This window comes from Hyla sarda, chromosome 4, assembly GCF_029499605.1.
Source record: "Hyla sarda isolate aHylSar1 chromosome 4, aHylSar1.hap1, whole genome shotgun sequence".
NCBI classification, from domain to species: domain Eukaryota; kingdom Metazoa; phylum Chordata; class Amphibia; order Anura; family Hylidae; genus Hyla; species Hyla sarda.
The window spans coordinates 408,009,467-408,026,511 of NC_079192.1; the positions used below are offsets into that span (position 1 = coordinate 408,009,467).

Consider the following 17,045-nt stretch of genomic DNA (forward strand, 5'->3'; position numbering starts at 1 on the left):
GGCGACAAAAATCCCGAGCTCGGTGTCCTCCTGCCGGCTGCCTCTGGGCCATTATAACACCTAAGGACACCCCCTGCATCAATCTGATCTTGGTACGTCCCAACCTATTGTCCGAATCTGAGGTCTGCTGATGGTTCTGGCCGCACGTAGATCACGTTTTTGGCGTTTTTTCAGCCACCTTTTTTTTTTTTTTTTTTAGCAAGTGCGCCTTTTCAAACTTTGCCCACCATGTTTTTTTTTTTGGAATGGTTATTATGCGATTCACATTGATAACCGTTGTTTTCATAAACTACTTTTTTTGTTCACCCAAATTTTCGGAAATTGCAACAAAATGGTCCATCACGCGTTTTTTCTTTTTTGCCACTGTTTCGCAAGCCAGTGGCAACGGCATTCACTACGCTGATACAATGGGATGAAATGCAGCCATGCGGGCAGGACGAGGGTTTTCAGCATTAGTATATAAACAATAAATGTCGCCATTAAGACTTATCAAAAACTGTGTAGAGGAAAAGTTAACCAGTTGCCCATAGCAACCAATCAGAGCGCTTCTTTCATTTTTGAGAGGCCTTTTAAAAATGAAAGAAGGGATCTGATTGGTTGCTATGGGCAACTGATCAACTTTTCCTCTGCACAGGTTTTCATAAATCTACCCCAATGTCTATTAGAAAGTTGCAGAACAATGATTAAAAGGGGTTATCCAGGATTAGGAAAACATAACTGCGTTCTTCCGGAAATAAGCGCCACTCTTGTCGTCTGGTATTGTGCGGTATTGCAGCTCAGTCTATTGAAGTGAACGGAGCTAAGTTGTGATACCACACGCAACCTGAGGACAGGGGCAGCGCTGTTTTTGAAATAATGCAGCAAAGCTGCCCCCAAATAGTTAGTCTCCCCCCCCCCATAGTAAGCTGCCCCCCAATTGTTTGCGTCCCCCTATAGCAGTGGTCTTTAACCTGTGGACCTCCAGATGTTGCAAAACTACAACTCCCAGCATGCCCGGACAGCCGTTGGCATGCTGGGAGTTGTAGTTTTGCAACATCTGGAGGTCCGCAAGTTGGAGACCACTGCCCTGTAGTAATGTGGTAACGGGGTGTGATGAGGGCAGATGTTGTTACCCTAGGGGCAGATGGCATTTACCACTTGAATTCGTGACGCCAGGGCATGGTTTATCCTTGATACCACCTGAAGGTATACCGCTGGATCCTGGGCTAGGCACGGGGGCAATAACGGTAGCTTTACTGAGGGTAGACAGGTGGAAAAGTCTATACAGTTCAGCCAGGGCCCACGGAGTTGACATGTGACTCAGAGATATTAAGGGCTTGCTGGGACTTGTAGTAGGACTGGACAATTTAATGCAGACCACGCTGACTGTGACTGACTTGACTGATGACTGACAATACTGAGACTGTGGTCACTTGTAGCCTCTTGGGGTTGCAGACTGGACTTGAGGCTCCTATGACTCTGGACTCTCTAGGACTCGTCTTTACCTCAGCAAAGACTTGTAAGGAAAGAGAGAAGCTCCACCCAGGACTTATATGGGGGGAGACTAGCAGGGAGCCCATAGGTCACCCCTGGGATCACCTGGTCCCTGGTACCTCCTGGGTAACAATCACATGACAAGTCACATGGTAAACAGTCTTAAAGTGACAACGCTTTCTGAACACATTACATGGTATAATACATTAGAAACATGTTTACATGGGGGACAGATGCAAGGGGGCCCAGGGGACACTGTAGGGAGGCTGCCTGACAGAGCAGCAAGGGTACGGGGTAACACCTCCCGTACTGGGCCACTACAGTAAGATGCCCTCCAATAGTTAGCTTCCCCACATAGTAAGCTGCCCCCCATAGGTAGCTTTCCCATATAGTAAGCGACTCCCCTATAGTTAGCTTTCCCCCAATAGTTAACTTCCCCCTATAGTAAGCTGCCCCCAATAGTTAGCTTCCCCACTTAGTAAGCTGCCCCCCAATAGTTAGCTGCCCCCCATAGGTAGCTTCCTCATATAGTAAGCGACTTCCCTATAGTTAGCTTCCCCCAATAGTTAACTTCTCCTTATAGTAAGTTGCCCCCCAATAGTTAGCTTCCACCCTATAGTAAGCTGCCCCCCAATAGTTAGCTGCCCCCCATAGGTAGCTTCCCCCTATAGTAAGCGACTCCCCTATCGTTAGCTTTCCCCCAATAGTTAACTACCCCTTATAGTAAGTTGCCCCCCAATGGTTAGCTTCCACCCTATAGTAAGCTGCCCCCCAACAGTTAGCTGCCCCCCATAGGTAGCTTCCCCATATAGTAAGCGACTCCCCTATCGTTAGCTTTCCCCCAATAGTTAGCTTCCACCCTATAGTAAGCTGCCCCCCAATAGATAGCTTCCACCATATAGTAAGCTGCCCCCCAATAGTTAGCTTCCACCCTATAGTAAGCTGCCCCCCAATAGTTAGCTTCCACCCTATAGTAAGCTGCCCCCCAATAGTTAGCTTCCACCCTATAGTAAGCTGCCCCCAATAGATAGCTTCCACCCTATAGTAAGCTGCCCCCCAATAGTTAGCTTCCACCCTATAGTAAGCTGCCCCCCAATAGTTAGCTTCCACCCTATAGTAAGCTGCCCCCCAATAGTTAGCTTCCACCCTATAGTAAGCTGCCCCCCAATAGTTAGCTTCCACCCTATAGTAAGCTGCCCCCCAATAGATAGCTTCCACCCTATAGTAAGCTGCCCCCCAATAGTTAGCTTCCACCCTATAGTAAGCTGCCCCCCAATAGTTAGCTTCCACCCTATAGTAAGCTGCCCCCCAATAGATAGCTTCCACCCTATAGTAAGCTGCCCCCCAATAGTTAGCTTCCACCCTATAGTAAGCTGCCCCCCAATAGTTAGCTTCCACCCTATAGTAAGCTGCCCCCTCCAATAGTTAGCAGTCCCCCAATAGTAAGCTGCCCCCCAACTGTTAGCTAATTCCAACACTGGGGGTTATGTGACAGAAGGTGTGGGGGGGGGGGCAGGTTTATCTAGTTGTATCTATGTTTTTGCGCGTTTCACGCCATCAGGATCGGAGTTGGTTATCATGTGAGGCGATGGCTGCCGGGGCTGTCACTCTCCTTCACTGAGAACTCGACTGACCCCAGAAAAAAGCAAGAAAGTGCCTGGGGGTGCGGAGCTTCATGGGAATATTTCCTTGGGCCTACTAAAATATTTAAGCCCTGCTTGTCACGTAGATCAGGCCGGCTGGTTCTCTGCAATAAAATATCTATTCACCCCCCCCCCCCCCCCGTTCCTTCCCCAGCTCCGTGCCCTGTAGGTTGGTAGTCAGGGATCCCCTCGAGCCCCCCCTTCACCACGGCCTATAAGTGGCATTCGAAGGCTTTCGAGAATCTGTTCCAAATGCCTTCCATATTAGTACAAGCCTGCGAATCCCAAATACCAAGACCCCCGGCCATCGCCACCGCGCAGCTACAGGCAGAGAGACAAGACACCCGGCCGGATCAGGCAGCACCGCAGCATGGGAGCCGAGAAGAAGCCGAACCCCAGGGACCGGGACCAGACGGCCAAGGGGGCACCAGAGACGCAGCAGACCCCCCAGGAGAACAAGGCCGAAGCCAAAAAGAAGAAAAAAAAGGATGAAAAGCCGGGGCGGACGAACGACTTGCAGACGTGCTGCGGCTGCCGCTTCCCGTTCCTGGTGGCCTTACTCCAGCTGAGCCTCGGCGTGTCAGTCACCGTGGTGGCGATCATTATGGCGGCGCACTGCCCCTCACTGTTAGTCAGAGACACCCCGCTCTGGGCCGGCATCATTGTAAGCATTCGGGGACGATTCATTTTTTTTGTGTGTGTTCTTTTTTTTTTTTTTCTTGGGGGTTGGGGTGGGGGGGTTGATTATTTTTGCTGCAAGCATTAAAGGGGTACTCCACTGCCCCAGGTTCCGGAACGTTTAGTTCAGAATGCTGGGTGCGGAGGTCGTTACGTCACGGCCACGCCCCTCGTGATGTCACACCCCCTCAATGCAAGTCTATGGGAGGGGGCGTGACGTCCGTCACGCCCCCTCCCATAGACTTGCATTGAGGGGGCGTGGTGTGGTGTTTAATTTTTAAAAACCTTTTTAATTTGAATTAATAATCAACTTTTTATTGACGACCAATGAAGCTGCTCCTGAGAGTCTTCAATCACTATCTAATCAGATGGGCAGGAGCCAACAGAGTGGCGGCCATATTGGTTGTCACCCAGCTTTCCCAGAATAGGATAAAGTAAAAAAAAATATATAGCTTTCTGGAAAAGCAAATCTGTCTAAGAAGAGACACAAACTCATTTTCCAGTTCTGAGCCTTTCAGGAGAGAGTAATAACTGCAGTACAGGCTGTAATGGCGGCCATGTTGGTTGTCACCCAGCTTTCCCGGAAACAGGTAAAGGCATTGCTTTCCTGAAAGGCGTCTCTGTCCTTAAAGTGACATGTCACCTTCTGTATGTATTCAGTGTTTTGCATTTCAGGACAAGGTAACAACTACTGTAGAAGCTTCAAGGGCGGCTACTGTATGTTGGTTGTCACACAGCTTTCCCAGAAACAGAAAAAGACATTGCTTTCCTAAAAGGGGGCTCTGTCACTTTAAGAAGTAACCTGACCAGTTCTGAGCCATTCAGGAGGGGGTGACCACTACTGTACAGGATGCAATGGCGGCTATATTGGTTGTCACCCAGCTTTCCTAGTAACAGATATAGATAAGAAATTTTTCGTATAAGGAAGATGTGCCTCTTTAAGAAGTGACACGAACCTCTTATGTATATATTCAAAGTTTTACCTGTTGGAACAATGTGACAACTACTGTATAGACCACAATGGCCGCTATATCGCTTGCCACCCAGCTTTCCCAGAAACTAATAAAGCTGATAAAGTGCATTACAAAAATGCAGATATTTCTCTTTAAGAGATGTGTCTCATGAGTGATCTGACACCCCCCCCCCCCCCCCCCCCCCCTTACTGTATATATTCATATTTTGCATCATGGATAGGGTGAAAGCTATTGACAAATTTGTAATATAGGTTGTCAACCCAGCTTTCCCAGAAACAGATAAAGCTAAGCTATCTCTTTCCTCAGCTCTGTCTCTTTAGCAATTGATATGGCCCCCTTCTGTATACGTCAAATGTTTTACCTTTTGGGACAAGGTGACAAACTAGTGTAGAAGCTGCAATGGCGGCCATACTGGTTGTCACCCAGCTTTACCATGAACAGATAGGCATGATAAACAGTTTTGCAATTTAAACAATTTTCATGATCTGCAGTCAGTAAATCTGCACAGGGCTAATACCTCTCGCATCTGATGTTTTGTTACAAATGCATCCAGGCTAAACATGAGGATTGTCCTGACTGGATATAACTGTAACAAACCCTAAGCTGTGAGAGTGTTGTGTCAGGACAGTTTTTTGGCCTTCATTCACTGACAGCAAGCAGTGACTGGTGGTCCTTGAGGACTAGGTTGGGGACAGGGGTCAAGTCCTGGGAATAAAAGTAAAGGAACTCACCCAAGATTTCCACTCAATGGCTGGTCCTGCAGGACTTTTGCTAATGGGAACAGTGTTCCTGCTGTGGAAGAAGTACAGAAACTTAGTTCCCATGTGTTCCTGCAGGACTTGAGCCCTGGTTGGGGACCATTATGTTCCTGTATATATTAGAAGTAGACTGCAGGATCAGACTACAAGGGCTTGTGTGTAGTCTGTTACCATGGAGATGTATTTGTTGTACAGCTCCTATGTGTCTCCATGGCAACAGACTACAAACAAACCCTGTGTAGTCAGACCCTACGGTCGTACTCCCTTCCATCTAGCCTCGTGCTTTATATAATTTAGCCAATGTATGTTATATATTACATCTTGACTACAGGATCAGCGTACGCGGCGCTTGTGTGTAGTCTGTTACCATGGAGATATATTTGTTTCTACAGCTCCTATGTGTCTCCATGGCAACAGACTACAAACAAACCCTGTGTAGTCAGACCCTACGGTCGTACTCCCTTCCATCTAGCCTCGTGCTTTATATAATTTACCCAATGTATGTTATATATTACATCTTGACTACAGGATCAGCGTACGCGGCGCTTGTGTGTAGTCTGTTACCATGGAGATCTATTTGTTTCTACAGCTCCTATGTGTCTCCATGGCAACAGACTACAAACAAACCCTGTGCAGTCAGACCCTACGGTTTTACTCCCCTCTTGTCTTGCACTTTTTATAACTCGCCCTAGGTATGTTACAGTAGAGGTCCCAACTCAGTCCTCAAGGTCACCTACAGTCCAGGATTTGAATTTTCCCTGTTCTATTCCAATGGAGTAACTGGAATAAAAAAAAAGTGGGCCTTGAGGACTGGCTTGGGGACCATTGCGTTACTGTATACATTATAGCTGGACTGCATGTGTCTCCATGGCAACAGACTACAAACGAACACTGTGTAGTCAGACCCTACAGTCGTACTGTATGTTATTTAGACTACACGTATGTAGTCAGTTACTATGGAGACGCATTGGTCTTCATGTTTGCTGCAGACACAAGACGGTGGCCCATTTTTAATTAAGACCATTTGGAACGTGACTTATTGGCGCAAACAAAACAAAAAAGATACTGGAAAAAGTATTCACACCCTGTAGGTTTCCAGATCATGAGCGTAGTAACCGAGGAGGCGGCGGAGGGGGGGGACATCTTTACACATTTATCAACCCCTCCGGCCGCTGTTTACACAGGGCACATCACACGCCAGGGGAATATTTGTTTTTTTTACGGCATGAATAGGGAATAATAATAATCTCACACAGAATCTGGTGCGTGAGGCTGAACTTGTGACGGCCGAGCACATGACGAGGATTTATACATTTTACATGAAATTCTCAACGCACTGATACCGAGCTAAAAACATCTTCGTACCTGTCACATGATCTACATGGGGCGATTTCCCGCTGCACCCCCATCGTGCCATCAAAAGTCCATGGTCACGTTGGCAGCTACCCATAGGGAGGCATTCTGTGATAACTTGAAGGGCAGCTCCATCTCTGGTATATTTGTACACAGTAGCATTCGGGAGCCTTGTACGTCTATAATGATGGGGGTTTATAGTGAGTTTCCTAGCGCCATGATTATCAGGACCATGATGCTTCACCGAAACTTTCTGTAGACTGGGCGGGGCTTCCTCAGCATGATCTTAACCATAGGCTCCCATATTATTATTATGGGTAGGGTTGCCACCTGGCTGGTATTTTACCGACACAGCCGGTATTTTGACCACCCTGCCGGTATTTTTATATTAAAAATGGCAATGGCCGGTATTTATCCAACCAATCCTCCAACTCCCAGAATGTTGCACCATAACCTATACCAGTGTTTCCCAATAGAGGGCCTCCAGCTGTTGCAAAACTACAACTCCCAGCATGCCCGGACAGCCAACGGCTGTCCGGGCATGCTGGGAGTTGTAGTTTTGCAACAGCTGGAGGCACCCTTGATTGGGAAACATTGACCTATACCATATACTACTATACAGTCCAACATGCTGGGAGTTGTAGTTTACATTTGGTGCAGCTGCTGAGCCACAGGCTGCATCAGGGCATGCTGGGAGTTGTAGTTTTGCAACAGCTGGAGGCACCCTTGATTGGGAAACATTGACCTATACCATATACTACTATACAGCCCAACATGCTGGGAATTGTAGTTTACATTTGGTGCAGCTGCTGAGCCACAGGCTGCATCAGGGCATGCTGGGAGTTGTAGTTTTGCAACAGCTGGAGGCACCCTTGATTGGGAAACATTGACCTATACCATATACTACTATACAGTCCAACATGCTGGGAGTTGTAGTTTACATTTGGTGCAGCTGCTGAGCCACAGGCTGCATCAAGGCATGCTGGGAGTTGTAGTTTTGCAACAGCTGGAGGCACCCCTGATTGGGAAACATTGGCTATACTATATACTATTATGTAGTCCAACATGCAGGGATTTGTAGTTCACATTTGGGGCAGCTGCTGAGCCACAGGCTGCATCAGGGCATGCTGGGAGTTGTAGTTTTGCAACAGCTGGAGGCACCCCTGATTGGGAAACATTGGCTATACTATATACTATTATGTAGTCCAACATGCTGGGAGTTGTAGTTCACATTTGGGGCAGCTGCTGAGCCACAGGCTGCATCAGGGCATGCTGGGTGTTGTAGTTTTGCAACAGCTGGAGGCACCCCTGATTGGGAAACATTGGCTATACTATATACTATTATATAGTCCAACATGCTGGGAGTTGTAGTTTACATTTGGTGCAGCTGCTGAGCCACAGGCTGCATCAGGGCATGCTGGGAGTTGTAGTTTTGCAACAGCTGGAGGCACCCCTGATTGGGAAACATTGGCTATACTATATACTATTATGTAGTCCAACATGCTGGGAGTTGTAGTTTTGCAACAGCTGGAGGCACCCCTGATTGGGAAACATTGGCTATACTATATACTATTATGTAGTCCAACATGCTGGGAGTTGTAGTTTACATTTGGTGCAGCTGCTGAGCCACAGGCTGCATCAGGGCATGCTGGGAGTTGTAGTTTTGCAACAGCTGGAGGCACCCCTGATTGGGAAACATTGGCTATACTATATACTATTATGTAGTCCAACATGCTGGGAGTTGTAGTTTTGCAACAGCTGGAGGCACCCCTGATTGGGAAACATTGGCTATACTATATACTATTATGTAGTCCAACATGCAGGGATTTGTAGTTCACATTTGGGGCAGCTGCTGAATCACAGGCTGCATCAGGGCATGCTGGGAGTTGTAGTTTTGCTATAGCTGGAGGCACCCCTGATTGGGAAACATTGACCTATACTATATACTACTATATGGTCCAACATGCTGGGAGTTGTAGTTCACATTTGGGGCAGCTGCTGAGCCACAGGCCTCAGGGCATGCTGGGAGTTGTAGTTAGTAACTAACTGCAACTCCCAAATTTACAAAAAAAAAAAAAAAAAAGGCGATCAAAAAGTCACATAAAAAAAAAATGGTCCTGTTAAAAACTACAGATCGGGGCGCAAAAAAATGATCCCTCATACAGGCCCCGTATAAGGAGAAATAAAAAAGTTATAGGGGTCAGAATCGGACAAAATTTCCCCCCGCAATATATAATTAATATATAATTAATTATGCAAATTAGCATGGCAGGTATGTTTTTTTGCAAGAAAGGTGGAAACCCTAATTATGGGGGAACTGTGGCTGGTACCAATATAGAAGTACTGCGATTATCACAGTTATGGGGGCACTAAGGTAGATAATCTTATGGGGTTTAAACATAGGTATTGGGGTTACAATGGAGACACCCTAGAACTGATCGTGGGGGGCACTGTAGGTGGCAATCCCATAACCGATTTCTTCTTTGGCTGCCACTCTTACTGCACGTATACTGCACGTATTTGCAATACAGTTCCCGTTTCAGGTTTTTGATGAAAAACTAAACTGTATCAAAACGTGTGTACAAATTTCAACCCGTATACTGTTAAAAACCGTATACGGTTTGAAAAATTATGTCCGGTTGCATACGTTTTTTAAGGGAAAAAAACGTATACATTTTTAACTTTTTATCTCCATTATGAATAAAGTTTCAATTGTTTGATTGAAATTCCATGTTAAAAACAGACAAAACCGTATGGGACGCAAAATGGACCAAACTGAATGATGTGTTTGACATACGGTTTACAATGTTAAAGGGGTACTCCGGTGGAAAACATTTATTTTTTTTTTTTTTTAAATCAACTGGTGCCAGAAAGTTAAACAGATTTGTAAATGACTTCTATTAAAAAATCTTAATCCTTCCAGTACTTATTAGCTGCTGAATACTACAGAGGAAATTCTTTTCTTTTTGCTATATAGTTCCCGTATACGGTTTCAAGTTAAAAACTGTACGGAACCGTACGGCAAAGCTTATGCATTGACTTAAAGGGGTACTACGGTGAAAAAGGTTTTATTTTTTTAAATCAACTGGTGCCAGAAAGTTAAACAGATTTGTAAATTATTTCTATTAAAAAAATCTTAATCCTTCCAGTACTTATTAGCTTCTGAATACTACAGAGAAAATTCTTTACTTTTTGGAACACAGAGCTCTCTGCTGACATCACGAGCACAGTGCTCTCTGCTGACATCTTAGGAACTGTCCAGAGCAGCATATGTTTTCTATGGGGATTTTCTCCTACTCTGGACGGTTCTTAAAATGGACAGAGGTGTCAGCAGAGAGCACTGTGCTCGTGATGTCAGCAGAGAGCTCTGTGTTCCAAAAAGAAAAGCATTTCCTCTGTAGTATTCAACAGCTAATAAGTACTGGAAGGATTGAGATTTTTTAATAGAAGTAATTTACAAATCTGTTTAACTTTCTGGCACCCATTGATTAATAAAAATAACAAATAAAGTGTTCCACCGGAGTACCCCTTTAAAAAGAAGTACCATGGCTGGTGTCATGGGGGCACTGTGACTGAGATTATTATGGCTCTATAGATATTGATTGGTGTTGTTATGGGGGCTATATGGCCGTCACTATTACATGACACTGTGGTTTACGTTATGGCAGCACTTTGGCTGCTGTAATGAATGAGACGGACAGTAATGTGGGGGCACCTTGGTATTTGAGCTCATTTGCTCTGTTTGTAGCCGTGTCACTACACGAGGACATACAGCCGCCATACGTTGTCCTGATAGTCACATGGTCAGCGGTCCTCTGCTATTTCTTTGTCGTTGCTTTTATCCAATCTTCATGTCAACAACATAATAATACAGTAAAAAGAACAAATTTGGCTCCATGTGGTTGTCACAAGACGGGGGGAGACGGCTCCTTGATCTCTTAAGTGTGAATATACAGTTAGTGGTAGGTGTCCTTTATATGTTTACTTATTACCTCAGTGTCATATTAAAACGCTTATTGTCATCCATATACACATGTAAATTAGTGTCACCTGACAGTGACAGCGGAGATAACCTCAGCCCACAGGGTGACATAGTGCATCATTATTTTATTTCCTCATAGGAAACATTACAGAGTCTAGCAGTACTATAGAAACCATATAATACTGCTCCTATATACAAGAATATAACTACTATAATACTGCTCCTATATACAAGAATATAACTACTATAATACTGCCTCCGATATACAAGAATATAACTACTATAATACTCCTCCTATATACAAGAATATAACTACTATAATACTGCTCCCTATATACAAGAATATATCTACTATAATACTGCTCCTATATACAAGAATATAACTACTATAATACTGCCTCCTATATACAAGAATGTAACTACTATAATACTGCCCCTATGTACAAGAATATAACTACTATAATACTGCTCCTGTATACAAGAATATAACTACTATAATACTGCTCCTATATACAAGAATATAACTACTATAATACTGTTCCTATATACAAGAATAAAACTACTATAATACTACTCCTATATACAAGAATATAACTACTATAATACTGCTCCTATATAGAAGAATATAACTACTATAATACTGCTCCCTATATACAAGAATATAACTACTATAATACTGGTTTTCTATATACAAGAATATAACTACTATAATACTGCCTACTATATACAAGAATATAACTACTATAATACTGCTCCTATATACAAGAATATAACTACTATAATACTGCCTCCGATATACAAGAATATAACTACTATAATACTCCTCCTATATACAAGAATATAACTACTATAATACTGCTCCTATATACAAGAATATAACTACTATAATACTGCTCCTATATACAAGAATATAACTACTATAATACTGCTCCTATATACAAGAATATATCTACTATAATACTGCTCCTATATACAAGAATATAACTACTATAATACTGCTCCTATATACAAGAATATAACTACTATAATACTGCCTCCTATATACAAGAATATAACTACAATAATACTGCTCCTATATACAAGAATATAACTACTATAATACTGCTCCTATATACAAGAATATAACTACTATAATACTGTTCCTATATACAAGAATAAAACTACTATAATACTACTCCTATATACAAGAATATAACTACTATAATACTGCTCCTATATACAAGAATATAACTACTATAATACTGCTCCCTATATACAAGAATATAACTACTATAATACTGGTTTTCTATATACAAGAATATAACTACTATAATACTGCCTACTATATACAAGAATATAACTACTATAATACTGCTCCTATATACAAGAATATAACTACTATAATACTGCTCCTATATACAAGAATATTAAACTATAATACTGCTCCTATATACAAGAATATAACTACTATAATACTGTTCCTATATACAAGAATATAACTACTATAATACTGCTCCTATATACAAGAATATAACTGCTAAAATACTGCTCCTATATACAAGAATATAACTACTATAATACTGCTCCTATATACAAGAATATAACTACTAGAATACTGTCTCCTATATACAAGAATATAACTACTATAATGCTGCCTCCTATATACAAGAATATAACTACTAGAATACTGTTCCTATATACAAGAATATAACTACTATAATACTGTCTCCTATATACAAGAATATAACTACTATAATGCTGCTCCTATATACAAGAATATAACTACTATAATACTGCTGCTGTATGCAAGAATATAACTACTATAATACTGCTCCTATATACAAGAATATAATTACTATAATACTGCTCCTATATACAAGAATATAATTACTATAATACTGCTCCTATATACAAGAATATATCTACTATAATACTGCTCCTATATACAAGAATATAACTACTATAATACTGCCTCCTATATACAAGAATATAACTACTATAATACTGTTCCTATATACAAGAATATAATTACTATAATACTGCTCCTATATACAAGAATATATCTACTATAATACTGCTCCTATATACAAGAATATAACTACTATAATACTGCCTCCTATATACAAGAATATAACTACTGTAATACTGCCCCTATATACAAGAATATAACTACTATAATACTGCCTCCTAGCTGAGAGGTTGTGTGTGAGTAGCTCTCCTGATGTCTGGAGAAAGCCCAGGGCGGGGCCACCCTGGGTGGGGAAGCTCCCCAAGCAAGGCCCAGGCTTCTCGGCCTATTCTGGGAATTAATCCCCAGACACCACAAACCATGGATGAAAATCCTAAAGTTTCTCTGGATGTGAGAAATGTTCAGAATGTTGTCAGTTCTGGTGCAGCAAGAAGCACAGATGAGAAGAAAGCTGTGGAAGTGAGGAAAGAAACTTCATCAAGTAAGGTAATGGCTGCAGGTACAATCCACCCCTCCTGCAGTCAGACAGAGGAGAACATCCCTGGAGAAGCAGACCATGCAGGAGAATCTGCAGCAGCCTGTACTGATACGTTCTGACCGCACACGATACGGGAGCGGGAGCAGCGCAAAAGTTACAAGCACGCCAGAGGGGACCAGAGGGAGTACAGCAGGAAGGCTTCAGGGGGCCACAAGTGCGGTCACTGAGAAGAACCAGGGGCCCAGTCCCCAGTCTGGAGATTGTGACCCTGCAGCAGTGACCACAGCACCGAGACAGATCCCACCTCAGAAGCAGAGTCCTGTGAGTACCCCACCAGCGCGGCCCCCCAATACTCAGCGGGCACCTGAACTATGTCTGGCCGAGCAGATCCCAGCTCTGGTAAAGAGACTTGAGACTTTAAAAAAGACTGTTACAGCTGCAGAAACAGATAGACTGTGTGTACAAACTAAAGGCAGCAAACCCCAATAACCAGGCCGTCCATGATAAGAAGCTGAGCTCCCTCGCTGTGCAGCTCGCTGACACTGTGCAGGACATGGAGGACGTATTGGACCAGATGGGACCAGTCGCTGAGACCTTCAGAAATCAGCAGCGATTTGAGGGATATAAGGAAAGACCAGCGCCAAAGTCATCTACTGCTGCACCTAAGTCTTCAGCCTCACCAGGGGACACCCAGCAGTCCTGTACAAGACAAGAGGACATCCAGCAGTCCTGTGCAAGACCACTCCTCAGACCAGCCAGCTTCCCTTTTGAGAAAGGAAATTTGTACAGACAAGCAGAAGCAAGCGTCCAGCAACATCAGAGACCTGCAGAGACTCCTCCAGAGGTACCACAAGTCCCAGCAGTCAGCACGGTGAAGCAGGACTATGGACTCCTACCAGAAGGTAACTCTGTAACCGTTGTGCAGTCACCACAAGCCCCTGGGGGCAGTAGAGAGCAGCAGGACTGTGGACTCTTACCTGAAGGCAGCAGTGCAGCAGAGAGTTCACAGGACATGGCTCTGCAGGCCTTGCTGGGCTCTGTAGTGCAAGATCATTCTGCCAGTGACTGCACTGATATGACTGTATGTGATATTACTGATAATGTGTCTGCAGAGGGGGGCGCTTCACAGTCTGTGTGGGATCTGGGGTCATCTCTGGGGTCAGGTCCACCATTAGTTCAGCCTCCAGAGGCTTGTGACCCCCAGAGTATAGAGGTTGATGGTGGGGAGGGGGCTGTACAGTCTGATGCACAACACTTTCCCCCTTTAGTCACACAAGTATCAGACCCCCATAGTACAGCTGGTCAGCAGCCACCACAGCGCCCCCAAGTACAGCAGGAGGGTAGAAGTAGTGGCGCCTCCTCTGGTAATGCCTGGAGCCGCGGGTCACCATTCATGTCCAATGTGAATTATACAGGTCAGGCTTTCAAGAGGAGGAACGTGGTCAGGTTCAGACATAGAGGGGCCAAGGAGGAGCTGCCTGACAGGAGGTTTGTGGTCCGTGAACTTCTGTGCCACCAAATGGGCTTCCTGCCATCTAACATCCTGGCAGTGATAAACCTTCCTGACAGGCAGGGCTATGACGTCAGCTTCAAACTCATGTCTGACCTGGATCGCTTCTGGGCCCATGTCACCCGGGTGAGAGATGCTGATGGCTGGAATAAGTTCAGCTTTGTCCCCATCTCCAGACCAGACACAGCAAACGTCACCATTATATTCTGGAACGAGTCTGTCCCCCCCCAGGATATTGTTGTGTGGTTAAAGAGACACTGTGACCTAATGTCAGACCTGACTAAGACCAGGGATGAGGACGGCATATGGACGGGAGGGTGGAAGGTCCTGGTGAAGTTACGGCAGATAAACAACATAACCCAACATCTGCCCAATTCTTTCTTCATTGGTCGGGAGAAAGGGGTTTGCTTCTATGCAGGTCAGCCCAGAAAATGCTTCAAGTGTGGGAAGACCGGTCATATCGCGAGTGTCTGCACCCTGGTGAAGTGTAATTTATGTGGGGAGATCGGCCATGTCAGCGCCACCTGCCAGAATATCCGCTGCAACCTCTGTGGTAAGACCGGTCACTCCCACAGGGACTGTCCTGACGCCTGGCATAACATCTGTAAGGACTTTCCTGATGAGGACCTGCTGGAGGGGGCAGAGGACCTGGAGGAGGAGACGTTGGTGTCAGGGTCAGCAGTGACACAACCTGAGCCTCAGCATAACATGGGTGACACTAGAGGTGACGATATGGGTGACAATATTGGTGACACTAGCGGTGACAATATGGGTGACAATATTGGTGACACAGTGCCCGACCAGTCCCAGCCAGGAGCCACTGAGGGGAACAGGGAGGTCACTGAGCAGGTTGTGGCCATGTCTTCTTCTGCCCCAGCATCAATAAATCCGCAGAAGAGACGGAAGAAAGACAAAATCAGCCGTAAGCCTGAGGAGGGATGGACCACTGTCCAAAAACCTTCCAAAAAGAAAGTAGACCCCGGGTCAGGTGTCATGACCATCACAAATAGGTACAGTGTCCTATCAGAGTCAGACGTTGAGGAAGAGATGGAGAGGGAGCTAAAGAGAGTGATAGATGAATTTAATGAAGACCAAGAGGGTGATCCCCCCACAAAAAAGAGACCCCCACGAGCAAAACGTCTGTCCGAATCGAACATGGAAACAGGTGGTCAGCAGGAGGGCTCAGACTCAGATCTGTGATGATGGGGGTGACATCTCTGCACTTTCTTCTTTCCTTTGTTATGATGGCCGACTTTACCCTTAAAGTGTTCTCCAGTAATGTGAACAGTGTCAGAGTGAGGAGGACCAGACATGTCGTATATGACCATCTAAAGTCTATTGATGCTGACATCATCTTCTTACAGGAGACACGTTTAAATACTCAAGGACTGTTACGTGAAGCAGAGCGTGAATGGCGGTCTGGTCCATCCTTTTGGTCACTGGGTGTGGAACCAAGTGCCGGGGTCTCTATCCTGTTTACCACCAATGATGTAACTGTACATAGGCTGACAGAGGTATTGATGGGAAGGTGCCTAATGATAGAAGTTACTATTCGGGGTAGAAGGCTCCGACTCATTAATATCTATGGTTCACAGACAGTGACTGAAAGGGTTAACCTTTATAATGAAGTGAAGCCATATCTCTTCACGTCTGTCCCTGTCATCTTGGCCGGAGATTTTAATGCCTCCAGAACAACTAGTGACAGATCCTCTAATAGACCTCTGACACGAGAATCCAAGGTCTTAAACAACATCATTCTACAGGCCGGGTTGTCAGATGTGTTTGTGCAGGGTGGTCGGAAACCAAAATTTACCTATTTTTGTGGTGGAAGAAGTAGTCGTATAGATTTAGCTCTGGTTAGTCCTACAGAGACCATTGGTGAGAAGGATGAGAAAGTAGTCCCTTATTCTGACCATCTGGCCTTATATTTCTGTTTGGGTGTCACACAGGGTCCTGAGACAGGTAGAGGGTTGTGGAGACTGAATTCCAGTCTATTAGAGGATCCTTCTGTGCAGAGACAGGTTCACTCTCTTATACAGAGTCAGCTAGAGAGAGTGGACTTCTATGATGATATGGCCGCCTGGTGGGAGGATGTCAAGGATGAGATCAGAACCCTCTTAAAGAGACTGTCAGTTATAAAGGGGAAGAGTAAGTATGGCCAGTATCTCAAGCTGCGGAAAGAATTGGAGTCACTGTATTCGGCGGGTGGGGACCAACAAAGGATAGACCGGCTGAAATCTGAGATAAG

General features: G+C 44.6%; 1 protein-coding gene across 1 annotated transcript in view; it reads left to right on the top strand.

Moving 5' to 3' along the window:
- Nucleotides 1–3,281: 3,281 nt before the first annotated feature.
- SSPN (sarcospan) overlaps nucleotides 3,282–17,045 on the top strand; it is a 31,796-nt gene continuing 18,032 nt past the window's right edge. The window contains exon 1 of the mRNA XM_056517612.1: nucleotides 3,282–3,780. Coding sequence (XP_056373587.1) covers nucleotides 3,487–3,780 — 294 coding nt within the window. The 5' untranslated portion in view covers nucleotides 3,282–3,486. The remainder of the gene's footprint in view (nucleotides 3,781–17,045) is intronic.